The sequence below is a fragment of the Oncorhynchus masou genome, chromosome 11, assembly GCF_036934945.1.
Source record: "Oncorhynchus masou masou isolate Uvic2021 chromosome 11, UVic_Omas_1.1, whole genome shotgun sequence".
Classification (NCBI taxonomy): domain Eukaryota; kingdom Metazoa; phylum Chordata; class Actinopteri; order Salmoniformes; family Salmonidae; genus Oncorhynchus; species Oncorhynchus masou.
The window spans coordinates 10,669,929-10,687,545 of record NC_088222.1 but is presented as its reverse complement, the minus strand read 5'-3'; the positions used below and the strand labels follow the sequence as shown (position 1 = coordinate 10,687,545).

The 17,617-nt window shown below is 47.0% G+C and overlaps 1 protein-coding gene across 1 annotated transcript in view; it reads right to left on the bottom strand.

Moving 5' to 3' along the window:
- Window positions 1-17,617, bottom strand: part of agxt2 (alanine--glyoxylate aminotransferase 2) — a 34,226-nt gene that overhangs the window by 4,134 nt on the left and 12,475 nt on the right. Inside the window, exons 7-13 of the mRNA XM_064977366.1 lie at window positions 16,871-16,964; window positions 13,276-13,376; window positions 12,448-12,540; window positions 12,098-12,230; window positions 6,618-6,706; window positions 3,956-4,105; window positions 2,961-3,059 (exon numbers count right to left, since the gene is read on the bottom strand). Of these exons, the coding sequence (XP_064833438.1) occupies window positions 2,961-3,059; window positions 3,956-4,105; window positions 6,618-6,706; window positions 12,098-12,230; window positions 12,448-12,540; window positions 13,276-13,376; window positions 16,871-16,964 (759 nt within the window). The remainder of the gene's footprint in view (window positions 1-2,960; window positions 3,060-3,955; window positions 4,106-6,617; window positions 6,707-12,097; window positions 12,231-12,447; window positions 12,541-13,275; window positions 13,377-16,870; window positions 16,965-17,617) is intronic.

Genomic DNA, 17,617 nt, shown 5'->3' with positions numbered 1-17,617 from the left:
CCTCCCTTCCATTACCTGTCCATACTCCCTTACCTCCATACCTCCTTTCCATTACCTGTCCATACACTCCCTTACCTGTCCATACACTCCTCCCTTCCATTACCTGTCCATACACTCCTCCCATTACCTGTCCATACACTTCCCTTCCTGTCCATACACTCCTCCCTTCCATTACCTGTCCATACACTCCATTACCTGTCCATACACTCCTCCCTTCCATTACCTGTCCATACACTCCTCCCCTCCATTACCTGTCCATACACTCCTCCCTTCCATTACCTGTCCATATACTCCTCCATTACCTGTCCATACACTCCATTCCATTACCTGTCCATACACTCTCCATTCCATTACCTGTCCACTCTCTCCCTTCCATTACCTGTCCATACACTCCTCCCTTCCATTACCTGTCCATACACCTCCTTCCCTTCCATTACCTGTCCTGTCCATACACTCCTCCCTTCCATTACCTGTCCATACACTCCTCCATTCCATTACCTGTCCATACACTCCTCCCTTCCATTACCTGTCCATACACTCCTCCCTTCCATTACCTGTCCATACACTCCTCCCTTCCATTACCTGTCCATACACTCCTCCCTTCCATTACCTGTCCATACATTACCTCCTCCCTTCCATTACCTGTCCATACACTCCATTCCATTACCTGTCCATACACTCCTCCCTTCCATTACCTGTCCATACACTCCTCCCTTCCATTACCTGTCCATACACTCCTCCCTTCCATTACCTGTCCATACACTCCTCCATTCCATTACCTGTCCATACACTCCATTACCTGTCCATACACTCCTCCATTCCATTACCTGTCCATCCACTCCATTACCTGTCCATATACTCCCTTACCTGTCCATACACTCCTCCCTTCCATTACCTGTCCATACACTCCCTTACCTGTCCATATACTCCTCCCTTCCATTACCTGTCCATCCACTCCATTACCTGTCCATACACGCCAAACCTGTCCATACACTCCTCCCTTCCATTACCTGTCCATATACTCCTCCTGTCCATTCCTCCCTTCCATTACCTGTCCATACACTCCTCCTCCCTTCCATTACCTGTCCATATACTCCCTTACCTGTCCATACACTCCTCCCTCCATCCATTACCTGTCCATATACTCCATTACCTGTCCATACACTCCATTACCTGTCCATACACTCCTTACCTGTCCATACACTCCTCCCTTCCATTACCTGTCCATATTACCTGTCCATACCTCCTCCTGTCCATATACTCCTCCCTTCCATTACCTGTCCATATACTCCCTGTCCATATACCCATTACCTGTCCATATACTCCATTACCTGTCCATATACTCCCTTACCTGTCCATACACTCCTCCCTTCCATTACCTGTCCATATACTCCCTTACCTGTCCATACACTCCTCCCTTCCATTACCTGTCCATACACTCCATTACCTGTCCATACACTCCATTACCTGTCCATACACTCCTCCCTTCCATTACCTGTCCATATACTCCATTACCTGTCCATATACTCCATTACCTGTCCATATACTCCCTTACCTGTCCATTACTCCATTACCCCTTCCATTACCTGTCCATATACTCCATTTACCTGTCCATACACCCCTTCCATTACCTGTCCATATACCTCCATATCCCCTTCCATTACCTGTCCATACACTCCTCCCTTCCATATGTCCATACTCCCTTCCATTACCTGTCCATATGTCCATACACTCCTCCCTTCCATTACCTGTCCATATACTCCATTACCTGTCCATATACTCCATTACCTGTCCATACACTCCTCCCTTCCATTACCTATACTCCATTACCTGTCCATATACTTCCATTACCTGTCCATATACTCCATTACCTGTCCACTCCATTACCTGTCCAAACTCCTCCATTACCTGTCCATATACTCCCTTACCTGTCCACCTCCTCCCTTCCATTACCTGTCCATATACTCCCTTACCTGTCCATATACTCCTCCCTTCCATTACCTGTCCATATCCTTACCTGTCCATTACCTGTCCATTATTACCTGTCCATACACTCCATTACCTCCATACACTTTACCTGTCCATACACTCCTCCCTTCCATTACCTGTCCATACTCCTTACTATTACCTGTCCATACACTCCTCCCTTCCATTACCTGTCCATACACTCCTCCCTTCCATTACCTGTCCATATACTCCCTTACCTGTCCATACACTCCTCCCTTCCATTACCTGTCCATATACTCCATTACCTGTCCATATACTCCAATACCTGTCCATACACTCCTCCCTTCCATTACCTGTCCATATACTCCCTTACCTGTCCATACACTCCATTACCTGTCCATATACTCCCTCACCTGTCCATATACTCCATTACCTGTCCATATACTCCATTACCTGTCCATATACTCCATTACCTGTCCATATACTCCATTACCTGTCCATATACTCCCTTACCTGTCCATACACTCCATTACCTGTCCATATACTCCCTTACCTGTCCATATACTCCCTTACCTGTCCATACACTCCATTACCTGTCCATATACTCCCTTACCTGTCCATATACTCCCTTACCTGTCCATATACTCCATTACCTGTCCATATACTCCATTACCTGTCCATATACTCCATTACCTGTCCATACACTCCATTACCTGTCCATATACTCCATTACCTGTCCATATACTCCCTTACCTGTCCATATACTCCCTTACCTGTCCATATACTCCCTTACCTGTCCATATACTCCATTACCTGTCCATATACTCCATTACCTGTCCATATACTCCATTACCTGTCCATATACTCCATTACCTGTCCATATACTCCCTTACCTGTCCATATACTCCCTTACCTGTCCATATACTCCATTACCTGTCCATATACTCCATTACCTGTCCATATACTCCATTACCTGTCCATATACTCCATTACCTGTCCATATACTCCCTTACCTGTCCATACACTCCTCCCTTCCCAATCAGAACACCCATGTCTTTGGTGTCTTCGAAAATCTCGCTCATGGCTGCTGGTGGGAGAGGTTTGCGGCTCGCCTGCGAGGGAGGGAGAGATAGAGGACAGAGCAAGAGACAGAGAGAGTGAGGGAGGCTGGGTGGGTTGGAGGGTTAGGACAGTGGTTATGTTCAGGCCTGCTCTGTCGTTATGCAGAACTCTCTACTCGTGATTAATAAGTAACTTGATCTGAACTGAACCATGACCATGTGAGAGGGCACAGAAACTCGTTCAAGTCGCACGCTATATGAGTGATAGTTCTTGGTTAAACAGGATGTTGTATAGACATTGTATATATTTGTATATATATATATATATATATATAGTATAAAACAAGAGAATAATCATTTAACCAATTATGCTAATAATTTCACTAATCTAATTAAGACAAATTATTAATCCATCTGAGAATAAAGAGCATAATATTATGTAAACAAAAAGCGATTAGGTCTCCCCAATTAGCCATTAACTCATGAATTAAAATATTAATTTGCAGGTTCATTAAAATGTGTGTGGACTAGGACCTCTCACCTTATCTTTCACCATAGTGTGGACTAGGACCTCTCACCTTATCTTTCACCATAGTGTGGACTAGGACCTCTCACCTTATCTTTCACCATAGTGTGGACTAGGACCTCTCACCTTATCTTTCACCATAGTGTGGACTAGGACCTCTCACCTTATCTTTCACCAAGTGTGGACTAGGACCTCTCACCTTATCCTTCACCATAGTGTGGACTAGGACCTCTCACCTTATCTTTCACCATAGTGTGGACTAGGACCTCTCACCTTATCTTTCACCAGAGTGTGGACTAGGACCTCTCACCTTATCTTTCACCATAGTGTGGACTAGGACCTCTCACCTTATCCTTCACCATAGTGTGGACTAGGACCTCTCACCTTATCTTTCACCATAGTGTGGACTAGGACCTCTCACCTTATCTTTCACCATCTCCACTCCAATCTGCAGTCCCTTCCCTCGGACATCCCCAATGATCTCATACTTGTCCCTCATCTTGGCCAGCTCTGTCAGCAGATAAGTCCCCACGTTGTGGCTGATCTGCTGCGTGCCGTCCTCCTCCATGGTCTGGTGGTGAAATACAATTATAGTAAGCAACTCTATTTCTATGGTGGAACATTAACACATGGAGTTAATGGTGCAAGAATAATGGTGGAACTTTTGGCAACATTAACACTTGGAGTAATGGTGCAAGAATAATGGTGGAACTTTTGGCAACATTAACACTTGGAGTAATGGTGCAAGAATAATGGTGGAACTTTTGGCAACATTAACACTTGGAGTAATGGTGCAAGAATAATGGTGGAACATTTAGCAACATTAACACTTGGGAGTAATGGTGCAAGAATCATGGTGGCTTGCAACATGAAAGTGCAATTATAGTCATATTTCTATGGTGTGCAACATGAAGGAACGTGGTGCATTGGCAATGCCATGAAATGTTTTAAAATTATGTGTACTTCTGTGACATACAAATTCTAAAGCTGAAATCTACTTTTATGGTACTCTATTATACTCTTAAAATATAGAAAATAATTTTGGGCACATTCTAATAATAAGCATGTGGCATAAAGTACATTGAAAAGCAGAAGAAAATGATTTATAAACAGTAGCTCAGATCATAGATAGTAGTTTAGTTCAGTGTTTCTCAATATCCAGTCCTCCAGTACCACCAACCCTGGTCCTCCAGTACCACCAGCCCTGTTCCTCCAGTACCACCAACCCTGGTCCTCGAGTACCACCAACCCTGGTCCTCGAGTACCACCAACCCTGGTCCTCCAGTACCCCCAACCCTGTTCCTCCAGTACCACCAACCCTGTTCCTCCAGTACCGCCAACCCTGGTCCTCCAGTACCACCAACCCTGGTCCTCGAGTACCCCCAACCCTGGTCCTCGAGTACCCCCAACACTGGTCCTCCAGGACCACCAACCCTGTTCCTCCAGTACCGCCAACCCTGGTCCTCCAGTACCACCAACCCTGGTCCTCGAGTACCCCCAACCCTGGTCCTCCAGTACCCCCAACCCTGTTCCTCCAGTACCACCAACCCTGTTCCTCCAGTACCGCCAACCCTGGTCCTCCAGTACCACCAACCCTGGTCCTCGAGTACCCCCAACCCTGGTCCTCCAGTACCCCCAACCCTGGTCCTCCAGTACCACCAACTCTGGTCCTCCAGTACCCCCAACCCTGTTCCTCCAGTACCACCAACCCTGGTCCTCCAGTACCCCCAACCCTGGTCCTCCAGTACCCCCAACCCTGGTCCTCCAGTACCCCCAACCCTGGTCCTCCAGTACCCCCAACCCTGGTCCTCCAGTACCGCCAACCCTGTTCCTCCAGTACCGCCAACCCTGGTCCTCCAGTACCACCATACCTGGTCCTCGAGTACCACCAACCCTTGTCCTCGAGTACCCCCAACCCTGGTCCTCCAGTACCCCCAACCCTGGTCCTCGAGTACCCCCAACCCTGTTCCTCCAGTACCGCCAACCCTGTTCCTCCAGTACCGCCAACCCTGGTCCTCCAGTACCCCCAACCCTGTTCCTCCAGTACCCCCAACCCTGTTCCTCCAGTACCGCCAACCCTGGTCCTCCAGTACCCCCAACCCTGGTCCTCCAGTACCCCCAACCCTGTTCCTCCAGTACCGCCAACCCTGTTCCTCCAGTACCGCCAACCCTGGTCCTCCAGTACCCCCAACCCTGTTCCTCCAGTACCACCAACCCTGGTCCTCGAGTACCCCCAACCCTGGTCCTCCAGTACCCCCAACCCTGGTCCTCCAGTACCCCCAACCCTGTTCCTCCAGTACCGCCAACCCTGGTCCTCCAGTACCCCCAACCCTGGTCCTCCAGTACCCCCAACCCTGTTCCTCCAGTTCCGCCAACCCTGTTCCTCCAGTACCGCCAACCCTGTTCCTCCAGTACCGCCAACCCTGGTCCTCCAGTACCCCCAACCCTGTTCCTCCAGTACCACCAACCCTGGTCCTCGAGTACCCCCAACCCTGGTCCTCCAGTACCCCCAACCCTGGTCCTCCAGTACCACCAACCCTGGTCCTCCAGTACCCCCAACCCTGGTCCTCCAGTACCCCCAACCCTGGTCCTCCAGTACCCCCAACCCTGTTCCTCCAGTACCGCCAACCCTGGTCCTCCAGTACCCCCAACCCTGGTCCTCCAGTACCCCCAACCCTGTTCCTCCAGTACCGCCAACCCTGTTCCTCCAGTACCGCCAACCCTGTTCCTCCAGTACCGCCAACCCTGGTCCTCCAGTACCCCCAACCCTGTTCCTCCAGTACCACCAACCCTGGTCCTCGAGTACCCCCAACCCTGGTCCTCCAGTACCCCCAACCCTGGTCCTCCAGTACCCCCAACCCTGGTCCCCCAGTACCACCAACCCTGGTCCCCCAGTATCACCAACAGTATACATTGTTATTGTAGCCGTGGACAAGCACCCCTGATTCAACTAATCATCAAGCCCTCTTGAGTTGAATCATTTGTGTTTTTGTCCAGGCCTACAATCCAAATGTGTGCTGTTGGGGCTACTGGAGGCCTGGATGTTGAGAAACCCTGGTTTAGTTGGGTGTGTTTCTGCTTACATCTAGAACAGATGAGGCGATGGCACATGCCACAGGATTACCACCGAACGTGTTGAAGTGAACTCCCTTGGCAAATGAAGCGGCCACCTCTGGAAAACAAGTCACAACAAGAGCTGAGTGGGACAGCTCACTTCACACCTCATCGTTCTAGGGAAAAACTCCTTCCATGGAAAGATTCATAGGAGAGATAGAGAGTGTGTGTGTCAGTCAAAGGTGGACAGGCTCATTGTAATGGCTGAAATGGAATGGAGTCAAACATGGTTTCCATATGTTTGATACCTATGTATTTTATACCTATTCTTTCCAGTTATTACCAATAGCCTGTCCTCCTATAGCTCCTCCCACCAGCCTCCTCTGATGTGTGTTTGTGTGTGTGGCCCAACTCGAGGGTCATCAGGGGGATGTTGAACCGATTACACCCTGGTCTGATGAACACGTGTGAACTGAACAGAGCTTATCCCTGCCTGATTGTGTATACAGACCAGGGGTTGAAACCAAAACTATTTTCCAAATCGTTTCATTCTGAACAGAACCATTCTTTTTTCTTGAGGTTCTCAACTGGTTAGAACCAAATCAAGTACATGTTTATTATTGTTCCTTTCTGTTCCTTTTTAAACCTCTGAAATTATTATATATTTTTAAATATTTAGCTCGACATTAAATGACTTTACCAATCAGTGCGGATAGAGCAGCTTGCTGTGGAGTGGGCAAGTGATTTAATCTGTAAAGGAAAGTCATGAAGAGCAAATGTTATTTTGCCCGCAACAGCACGGTCTAGTCATACTGAAAGACAAACACAGGCACACACTATGCTACCAGTCACATGATAGGGCTACAGATGCAACTGACATTTTGAGGGTGAGCAAGCTTTCCTTTAAGCGCAAGGCATCTTGTTATGACATACATTATCTGAATTAGTCCCACAGAATTATACCTAGGAGGAGTGGCTTCTATGGAGGAACTTTGAATGTCTTTGAACTTCTGAGTTGGTTTAACGTTGGACCAGAGCCAACGTAAGCCAGCTAGCTAACAAGCTGTGCAGAGCAACACTAAAATTCAAAACACCTCACCTTTTTGTGGTTAAGTCCAATGTGAAAATATACACTGAGTGCATGAAACATTAAGGAAACTCTCCTAATATTGAGTTGCAACCCCTTTCGCCCCCAGAACAGCCTCAATTCATTGGGGCATGGATTCTACGAGGTGTCCAGAAGGTTCCCCAGGGATGCTGCTTTCCACAGTTGTGTCAAGTTGGCTGGATGTCGTTTGGGTGGTGGACCATCCTAGATACACACAGGAAACTGTTGAGCATGAAAAACCCAGCAGAGTTGCAGTTCTTGACACAAACCGGTGTGCCTGGCACCTACTACCATACCCCGCTCAAAGGCACGTTTATATTTTGTCTTGCCCTTTCACCCTCTGAATGACACACACACACACACACACACACACACACACACACACACACACACACACACACACACACACACACACACACACACACACACACACACACACACACACACACAATCCATGTCTCAAGGCTTAAAAATCCTTCTTTAACCTGTCTCCTGCCCTTCCTCTACACTGATTTGAAGTGGATTTAACAAGTGACATCAATAAAGCATCATAGCTTTCACCTGGTCATTCTATGTCATGGAAAGACCAGGTGTCCTTAATGTTTTGTACACTCAGTCCTTAACTAGCATTGAAAAAGTAAATCCATTCTTCTCTAATTAAACATCACTCTCTAATTTCTGAATTGCGCTTGTAACGTCATCTGTAGGTAACCTATGCTTCAGAGGGGAGGGGCAAGTAACCTACACACCCCCCTGTCAAAGATTTCCAGCTGGCAGACGATGGAATAACTTTAAGAGTGAGGCGCTTTGTTGCGATTTTTGTGGGACTGGAAAAAAAGGCAGTTATTAACCAGTTCCCATGTTTTTAAAATAGGTTCCGGAACAGTATAGATCACTTTCGGTTTGGGTTCTGTTCCTTGAACGGGTTCCAACCCTTGATACAGACCACAGGCCACGGACTGAAAAGTGGAGGAATCCAGAACAAGGGAAATCAATACCACATTATAAAGCTGAGACTGATCCTCGAAGGGTCAGTGATTATTACTACACTCTGAAACCGGTTGAAAGCTGAGACTGATCCTCGAAGGGTCAGCTGGTTATGTTGCCTCACACCTCAACACGTGCACTGGCACAGACACACAGTCAGAGACAGTGGTGTGATGACTAACGTCAATCAGAGACATTGATTGTTAGCACACCATGGTGTGAGAGGTGAACCATCATTGTGGTATGAGAGGTGAACCATCATTGTTTCTAGCCTATGGAATCCAGGGATGTGTTGACATGGAAACAAAGCCTTTACAAACAAAGTTGGCATTACACGGTTCTCCAGTCGTAGAACCTACAGTTTGGACACACCTACTCATTCAAGGGTTTTTCTTTATTTTTACGATTTTCTACATTGTAGAGTAATAGAAGACAAACTATGAAATAACAAATATGGAATCATGTAGTAACCAAATTAGCCACCCTTTGCCTTGACAGCTTTGCACACTCTTGGCATTCTCTCAACCAGCTTCACCTGGAATGCTTTCTCAACAGTCTTGAAGGAGTTGCTACATATGCTGAGCACTCGTTGGCCGCTTTTCCTTCACTCTGCGGTCCAACTCATCCCAAACCATCTCATTTCGGTTGAGGTCGGGTGATTGTGGCGGCCAAGTCATCTGATGCAGCACGCCGTCACTCTCCTTGGTCAAATAGCCCTTACACAGTCTGGAGATGTGTTGGATCACTCTCCTGTTGAAAAACAAATGATGGTGGGACTAAGTGCAAACCAGATGGGATGGTATATCACTGCAGAATGCTGTGGTAGCCATGCTGGTTAAGTGTGTCTTGAATTCTAAATAAATCACAGACAGTGTCACCAGCAAAGCACCATCACACCTCCTCCTCCATGCTTCACAGTGGGAACCACACATGCGGAGATCATCCGCTCACCTACTCTGCATCTCACAAAGACAGCAGTTAGAACCAAAAATCTCAAGTTTGGACTCATCAGACCAAAGGACAGATTTCCACCTAATGGCCATTGCACGTGTTTCTTGGCCCAAGCAAGTCTCTTCTTCTTATTGGTGTCCTTAAGTAGTGGTTTCTTTGCAGAAATTTGACCATGAAGGACTGATTCACACAGTCTCCTCTGAACAGTTGTTGTGAATGTGTCTGTTACTGAAACTGTGTGAAGCATTTATTTGTCCTGCAATCTGAGGTGCAGTTAATTGCCGATTTCTGAGGCTGTTAACTCTAATGAACTTGTCCTCTGCAGCAGAGGTAACTCTGGGTCTTCCTTTCCTGTGGCAGTCCTCATGAGAGCCAGTTTCATCATAGCGCTTGATGGTTTTTGCGTCTGCACAAAGTTCTTGAAATTTTCCGGATTGACTGACCTTCATGTCTTGAAGTAATGATGAACTGTCATTTCTCTTTGCTTATTTGAGCTGTTCTTGCCATAATATGGACTTGGTCTAATACCAAATAGGGCTATCTTCTGTATACCAACCATACCTTGTCACAACATAACTGATGGGCTCAAATGCATTAAGGAAAGAAATTCCACAAATTAACTTTTAACAAGGCACACCTGTTAATTGAAATGCATTCCAGGTGAATACTTCATGAAGCTGGTTAAGAGAATGCCAAGAGTGTGCAAAGCTGTTATCAAGGCAAAGGGTGGCTACTTTGAAGAATCTCAAATCTAAAATATATTTTGATATATTTAACACTTTTTTGGTTACTACATGATTCCATGTGTTATTTCATAGTTTTGATGTCTTCACTATTATTCTACAATGTAGAAAATAGTACAAATAAAGAAAATCCCTTGAATGAGTAGGTGTGTCCAAACTTTTGACTGGTACTGTACATCACGGCTCTCACTGTTAGAACCAGTATCACATTTCTCAGTTACAGACCCTGTATCACTGTCTTTACAGAACCTGTATCACTGTCTTTACAGAACCTGTATCACTGTTGTCTTTACAGAACCTGTATCACTGTTGTCTTTACAGAACCTGTATCGCTGTTGTCTTTAAGGAACCTGTATCACTGTTGTCTTTACAGAACCTGTATCACTGTCTTTACAGAACCTGTATCACTTTTGTCTTTACAGAACCTGTATCACTGTTGTCTTTACAGAACCTGTATCGCTGTTGTCTTTACAGAACATGTATCACTGTTGTCTTTACAGAACCTGTATCACTGTCTTTACAGAACCTGTATCACTGTTGTCTTTACAGAACATGTATCACTGTTGTCTTTACAGAACCTGTATCACTGTCTTTACAGAACCTGTATCACTGTTGTCTTTACAGAACCTGTATCACTGTTGTCTTTACAGAACCTGTATCACTGTTGTCTTTACAGAACCTGTATCACTGTCTTTACAGAACCTGTATCACTGTCTTTACAGAACCTGTATCACTGTCTTTACAGAACCTGTATCACTGTCTTTACAGAACCTCTTTCACTCTCTTTACAGAACCTGCATTAGGGTTCTCAGTTGGGCTGGGTGGGGTTGTGTCTGCGTTTGGGTGGGGGGCTGGGGTTGTGTCTGTGTTTGGGTGGGTGGGTGGGGGGTTGTGTCTGTGTTTGGGTGGGGGGTTGTGTCTGTGTTTGGGTGGGTGGGTGGGGGGTTGTGTTTTTGTGAGTGGGTGGGTGGGTGGGTGGGTGGGGTTGTGTCTGTGTTTGGGTGGGGGGCTGGGGTTGTGTCTGTGTTTGGGTGGGGCGCTGGGGTTGTGTCTGTGTTTGGGTGGGTGGGTGGGGGGGTTGTGTCTGTGTTTGGGTGGGTGCGGTTGTGTCTGTGGGTGGGGGGGTGGGTGGGGTTATGTCTGTGTTTGGGTGGGTGGGTGGGGTTATGTCTGTCCTTACAGAACCTGTATCACTGTCTTTACAGAACCTGTATCACTGTCTTTACAGAACCTGTATCACTCTCTTTACATAACCTGTATTAGGGTTCTCAGTTATAGAACCTATAAGGTTCCAGAGTTAGTTTTTAGCATGATGCGATGACTTTTCAATTAGGAGAAAATCAAATTAGATTTTCTATTTACATCCTGAATTGACTGAAGGATGATGGCAGTGAGGAAATACGTAATGTCAGTATCAACATAACCCTGGAGTTTCCTTTCCATTCTAAACCGCCACAATCGCTCCCCATCAAGAGACACTGCAGTGCTGCTGACCCTGTGTGTGTGTGTGTGTGTGCGCGCGTGTGTGCGTGCGTGCGCGTGTGTGTGTGTGTGTGTGTGTTGGGGAAGACGGAAGATGTTTCTATTCTATTCAGGATGTGTCAGGCAGTCATTGTTTTATTAAACAGTAGCTATGAACATCTGTGTGACAGAGTGTGAAGTGCTATACCTTCTTCCCCTCCACTGAGGTGGTAAATAAATAAAGTGCTTCCTGTCCTACCTGGTGTCGTGACAACCGCTCCCATAGGAAATCCATTAGCGATACCCTTTGCCATGGTGACCATGTCTGGTATGACATCATGACCTTGGAACCCCCAGAAGTGACTTCCTGTGCGGCCAAACCCTGTCTGGACCTGATGCAGCGAAGGACCAGGCACAAACAGGAAACATGGTTGACATACAGATCAATGTGGACGTAACCCTTTTGACATGTAACATGATGACCTGCTTATTAATCATTTCTGAAGCATCTATATAGTTGTTGTTTGTTATATGTAATTAATGATATATAAACAAATAGGAATATTGAAAATATACATACAAGGATGGAATATATAAAAAGTATCCAACCTCATCTGCAATGCAGACCCCACCTCTCTCCCTCACAAGTTTGTAGGTGTCCTTGAGGAAGTTCTTGGGGTATTGGACAGCTCCTCCAACTCCCTGTAGAAATACACAAAGCAATATAAGATAACAATTATATGAAACCACAACTATCCTGTGACAATTGTTTATTTTCAGCAGTAAACACTCAAAGACATGACAAATCTGTAATGCAACATCTCCACAACGAGTCACGTTTATATTGGACCTGGAAGATAAATAATTAAATGTAGATTTAATTGCCTGTCAGATTATATGGAGCTAGAAATAACCATTTATTTAACCTTTATTTAACTAGGCAAGTCTTTTAACCATTTACAATGACTGCCTACCCAGGCCAAACCCTAACCCGGATGATGATGGGCCAATTGTGCGACGCCCTATGGGACTCCCAATCATGGCCGGTTGTGATACAGCCTGGAATTGAACCAGGGTCTGTAGTGACGCCTCTAGCACTGAAATGCAGTGCCTCAGACTTCTGCACCACTCGGGTGCAACAATGCTAAAGCATGACCACTAGAACCAGTAGTCTGTAGCCTATGTAGTTATAAATATATTTAAGCCCCCCCCCCCCATGAAGATAATTAGCCTTTGTTAGCTGAGCTGGAAAGATAGCCAATTAAGAGTTGGCTTCTTCAGCTTGTGATTTGTTCCCCATGGCAATCTGCTACATTGTTCTTACTGTATGTGTTTTTAGTCACAGCTTCTTGTCTAGAGCCATATCGTTTGCCTTTATCCCTACTGTTTGTAGCTATGGAGATGTTGGAATGATAACGGAACAATAAAAACCTGTACCATAATAGGTTCAGCGAAGAACGCAGCGATACGACTGGGGACGCTGGTGACAAAAACCTCGTTCAGCTGCTCAATGTATCTGTCATTCGCGGTACATGATCCTGTAATTGAAGAACGGAAGTAAATTAGGAGGAAAATTCCAAACACAAAATTATCTTTTTGGTATTTGTTTCATTAATCGATATAGTCCCAAAAATGTTTTGCATGTCAGCAATCAAGGGTAACAATGTGTTTCAACACCAACAATCCAAACAGCATTAATGCTGTTACACATTATCACCCTTACTTAAAACTTCTTCTTTCAAGGTAGTGTAAACACGGGATCATGCAACTTGTTTGACAGATTCCCAGGTGCATTAGTGTGACTCACTGACAGACAGGGAGTTATAAAGTGAACAGGTTGAAGAGTTGTCCAGGAAACGGTAAATGTTTGATTAAAAAAAATAGGACTTTTGAACTGAACGATAAAAAAGTATTCTTGGCTTTAGATCGATTTTCAGGTTTGCTGCGTAACCTTCACCCTTATTCAACTGAGCGGAATAACATAGTACTGGACTTTTACAACCAGATACAGGTTTTGATTGAATATGACTAAAATTCCCTCTCTGTCAATCGTCTGAGACATACTTTAGCACAGACAAAACAGGATTTAGCACAAAACAGCATTAACAGTTGATGTTGGAAAATACATGAAGACTTTCTATAGATAAAATATCACCGTAGCATTATGTATTATAATGCACAAAATAGGCAGTGTAGTAATAGGCCTGGTCACATGACATAATAAAGCCCTGGCTACAGATGTAGAATGTTAGCCTGATTTGATCACTGTTTTGTTGCTGATAAATTTTCCTGCACAGCACAAACTGCTAACTTGTGTACTTAAGGTTTAAAAAGGCTTCTAAAAAGTTGAGAATTTCCACTTTAAAAAAAAAAGTATAAACCTCAACAATAAAAAAAAAAATCTAAATAGTAATTCATATTTCCTGTTGCTGCAGAATTATTATTCTGCTGTAGCAAACTGGCTCAAATTATCCTCCTAGATCAGTATGACCTATGTAAACACTCCTAATGATATAAACCCCATCTCACCCTGTGCTCAGTGTGTTCAAGGATATATCCGTCTCTAAGCTGCAGTGGGTTGAAGGTGGAACCAACCAGAAGGCAGGATACAGTCTAAGCCTAATGCTGAGTTTCAGTGTTTGGGTGGGGGGGTGGGGTTGTGTCTGTGTTTGGGTGGGGTTGTGTCTGTGTTTGGGTGGGGTTGTGTATGTGTTTGGGTGGGGTTGTGGGTGGGGTTGTGTCTGTGTTTGGGTGGGGGGTTGTGTCTGTGTTTGGGTGGGGGGTTGTGTCTGTGTTTGGGTGGGGTTGTGTCTGTGTTTGGGTGGGGTTGTGTCTGTGTTTGGGTGGGGGTTGTGTCTGTGTTTGGGTGGGGTTGTGTCTGTGTTTGGGTGGGGTTGTGTCTGTGTTTGGGTGGGGTTGTGTATGTGTTTGGGTGGGGTTGTGGGTGGGGTTGTGTCTGTGTTTGGGTGGGGGGTTGTGTCTGTGTTTGGGTGGGGGGTTGTGTCTGTGTTTGGGTGGGGTTGTGTCTGTGTTTGGGTGGGGTTGTGTCTGTGTTTGGGTGGGGGTTGTGTCTGTGTTTGGGTGGGGTTGTGTCTGTGTTTGGGTGGGGTTGTGTCTGTGTTTGGGTGGGGGGTTGTGTCTGTGTTTGGGTGGGGGTGTGTGTCTGTGTTTGGGTGGGGGGGGTTGTGTCTGTGTTTGGGTGGGGTTGTGTCTGTGTTTGGGTGGGGTTGTGTATGTGTTTGGGTGGGGTGGTTGTGTCTGTGTTTGGGTGGGGGGGGGGTTGTGTCTGTGTTTGGGTGGGGGGGGTTGTGTCTGTGTTTGGGTGGGGAGGTTGTGTCTGTGTTTGGGTGGGGGGGTTGTGTCTGTGTTTGGGTGGGGGGGTTGTGTCTGTGTTTGGGTGGGGGTTGTATCTGTGTTTGGGTGGGGTTGTGTCTGTGTTTGGGTGGGGGGGTTGTGGGTGGGGTTGTGTCTGTGTTTGGGTGTGGGGGTTGTGTCTGTGTTTGGGTGGGGGGGGTTGTGTCTGTGTTTGGGTGGGGTTGTGTCTGTGTCTGTGTTTGGGTGGGGTTGTGGGTGGGGTTGTGTCTGTGTTTGGGTGGGGTTGTGTCTGTGTTTGGGTGGGGTTGTGTCTGTGTCTGCGTTTGGGTGGGGTTGTGGGTGGGGTTGTGTCTGTGTTTGGGTGGGGGGGTTGTGTCTGTGTTTGGGTGGGGGGGGTTGTGTCTGTGTTTGGGTGGGGTTGTGTCTGTGTCTGTGTTTGGGTGGGGTTGTGGGTGGGGTTGTGTCTGTGTTTGGGTGGGGGGGTTGTGTCTGCGTTTGGGTGGGGTTGTGTCTGTGTTTGGGTGGGGGGGTTGTGTCTGTGTTTGGGTGGGGTTGTGTCTGTGTTTGGGTGGGGGGTTGTGTCTGTGTTTGGGTGGGGTTGTGTCTGTGTTTGGGTGGGGGTTGTGTTTGGGTGGGGGTTGTGTCTGTGTTTGGGTGGGGTTCTGTCTGTGTTTGGGTGGGGGGTTGTGTCTGTGTTTGGGTGGGGGTTGTGTCTGTGTTTGGGTGGGGGGTTGTGTCTGTGTTTGGGTGGGGGGGTTGTGTCTGTGTTTGGGTGGGGGTTGTGTCTGTGTTTGGGTGGGGGGTTGTGTCTGTGTTTGGGTGGGGTTGTGTCTGTGTCTGTGTTTGGGTGGGGTTGTGTATGTGTTTGGGTGGGGTTGTGGGTGGGGTTGTGTCTGTGTTTGGGTGGGGGGGTTGTGTCTGTGTTTGGGTGGGGGGTTGTGTCTGTGTTTGGGTGGGGTTGTGTCTGTGTTTGGGTGGGGGTTGTGTCTGTGTTTGGGTGGGGTTGTGTCTGTGTTTGGGTGGGGGGGTTGTGTCTGTGTTTGGGTGGGGTTGTGTCTGTGTTTGGGTGGGGGGTGTGTGTCTGTGTTTGGGTGGGGGGTTGTGTCTGTGTTTGGGTGGGGTTGTGTCTGTGTTTGGGTGGGGTTGTGTCTGTGTTTGGGTGGGGGGGGTTGTGTCTGTGTTTGGGTGGGGTTGTGTCTGTGTTTGGGTGGGGTTGTGTATGTGTTTGGGTGGGGTGGTTGTGTCTGTGTTTGGGTGGGGGGGGGGTTGTGTCTGTGTTTGGGTGGGGGGGGGGTTGTGTCTGTGTTTGGGTGGGGGGGTTGTGTCTGTGTTTGGGTGGGGAGGTTGTGTCTGTGTTTGGGTGGGGGGGTTGTGTCTGTGTTTGGGTGGGGGGGTGTGTCTGTGTTTGGGTGGGGGGGTTGTGTCTGTGTTTGGGTGGGGGGTGGTGTCTGTGTTTGGGTGGGGGGTTGTGTCTGTGTTTGGGTGGGGAGGTTGTGTCTGTGTTTGGGTGGGGGTTGTGTCTGTGTTTGGGTGGGGGGTGTGTCTGTGTTTGGGTGGGGGGGTTGTGTCTGTGTTTGGGTGGGGGGGTGGTGTCTGTGTTTGGGTGGGGGGGTTGTGTCTGTGTTTGTGCACGTGTGTGTAATTTGGAGACTCAGAAGACCTCCCTGGTGGTTCCCAGATGACTACCCCCGGTGTGTGTGTGTGTGTTTTACTGTACCTTGAGGACAGCTACAGTCCCTAATGGTCTGGATTGGGGAGTCTCTACAGTTGCTTCCTCCCCATGGGCCAGCAAATACATCAGGACACATGGTCTGGGAGGAGAAGAGACAAATTGAGATTAAACCTGTCTCATACTCACTGCGGCATAGCTTCATAGGTTTCAAAACCTAGATTGCTGTAATAGATCGGCCATTGTAGTTTGGAATGTAAGAATGTAAGATATAAAGTGTCATGGGTGGAAAATGACTATTCTGTCCTTCACCAAACTCAAGTTCTGGGACCCTAAAACTTCATTAATACATAGTAACAGACAGGGCTGGCCCTGGCCGTTCTGCTGCCCTAGGCGAGACCACACAATTGCAACCCCTACTAGAATAGTCCCAGTAAGCAAAATAATGTTGAAAAGACGTCTAATATATGTATCTTTCCAGACATTGAAGCAGTAGCGTGGGTAAAATCACAGGGGAAGCACCCCCCCCCCCCCCCCCCCCAAAAAGCCATATTACAACCTATGTGTTGTGATAATTGTGTTGTTTGCTCTATAACCTGTTAGTTCATATGCCTTGCGACCGTGATATATAGGCCTGAGGCCGAGAAAATAAGAAGACACAGTGGCAGAACAAATTCAACCACACCTTTGTTTCATCACAAAACCGGAGAGCAACATCTGTGCTGTGGAGTCCACAAAGCATATTGCATGTAACAAACAGTTACATGACCCACAGCAGCGGTTCCCAAACTTTTT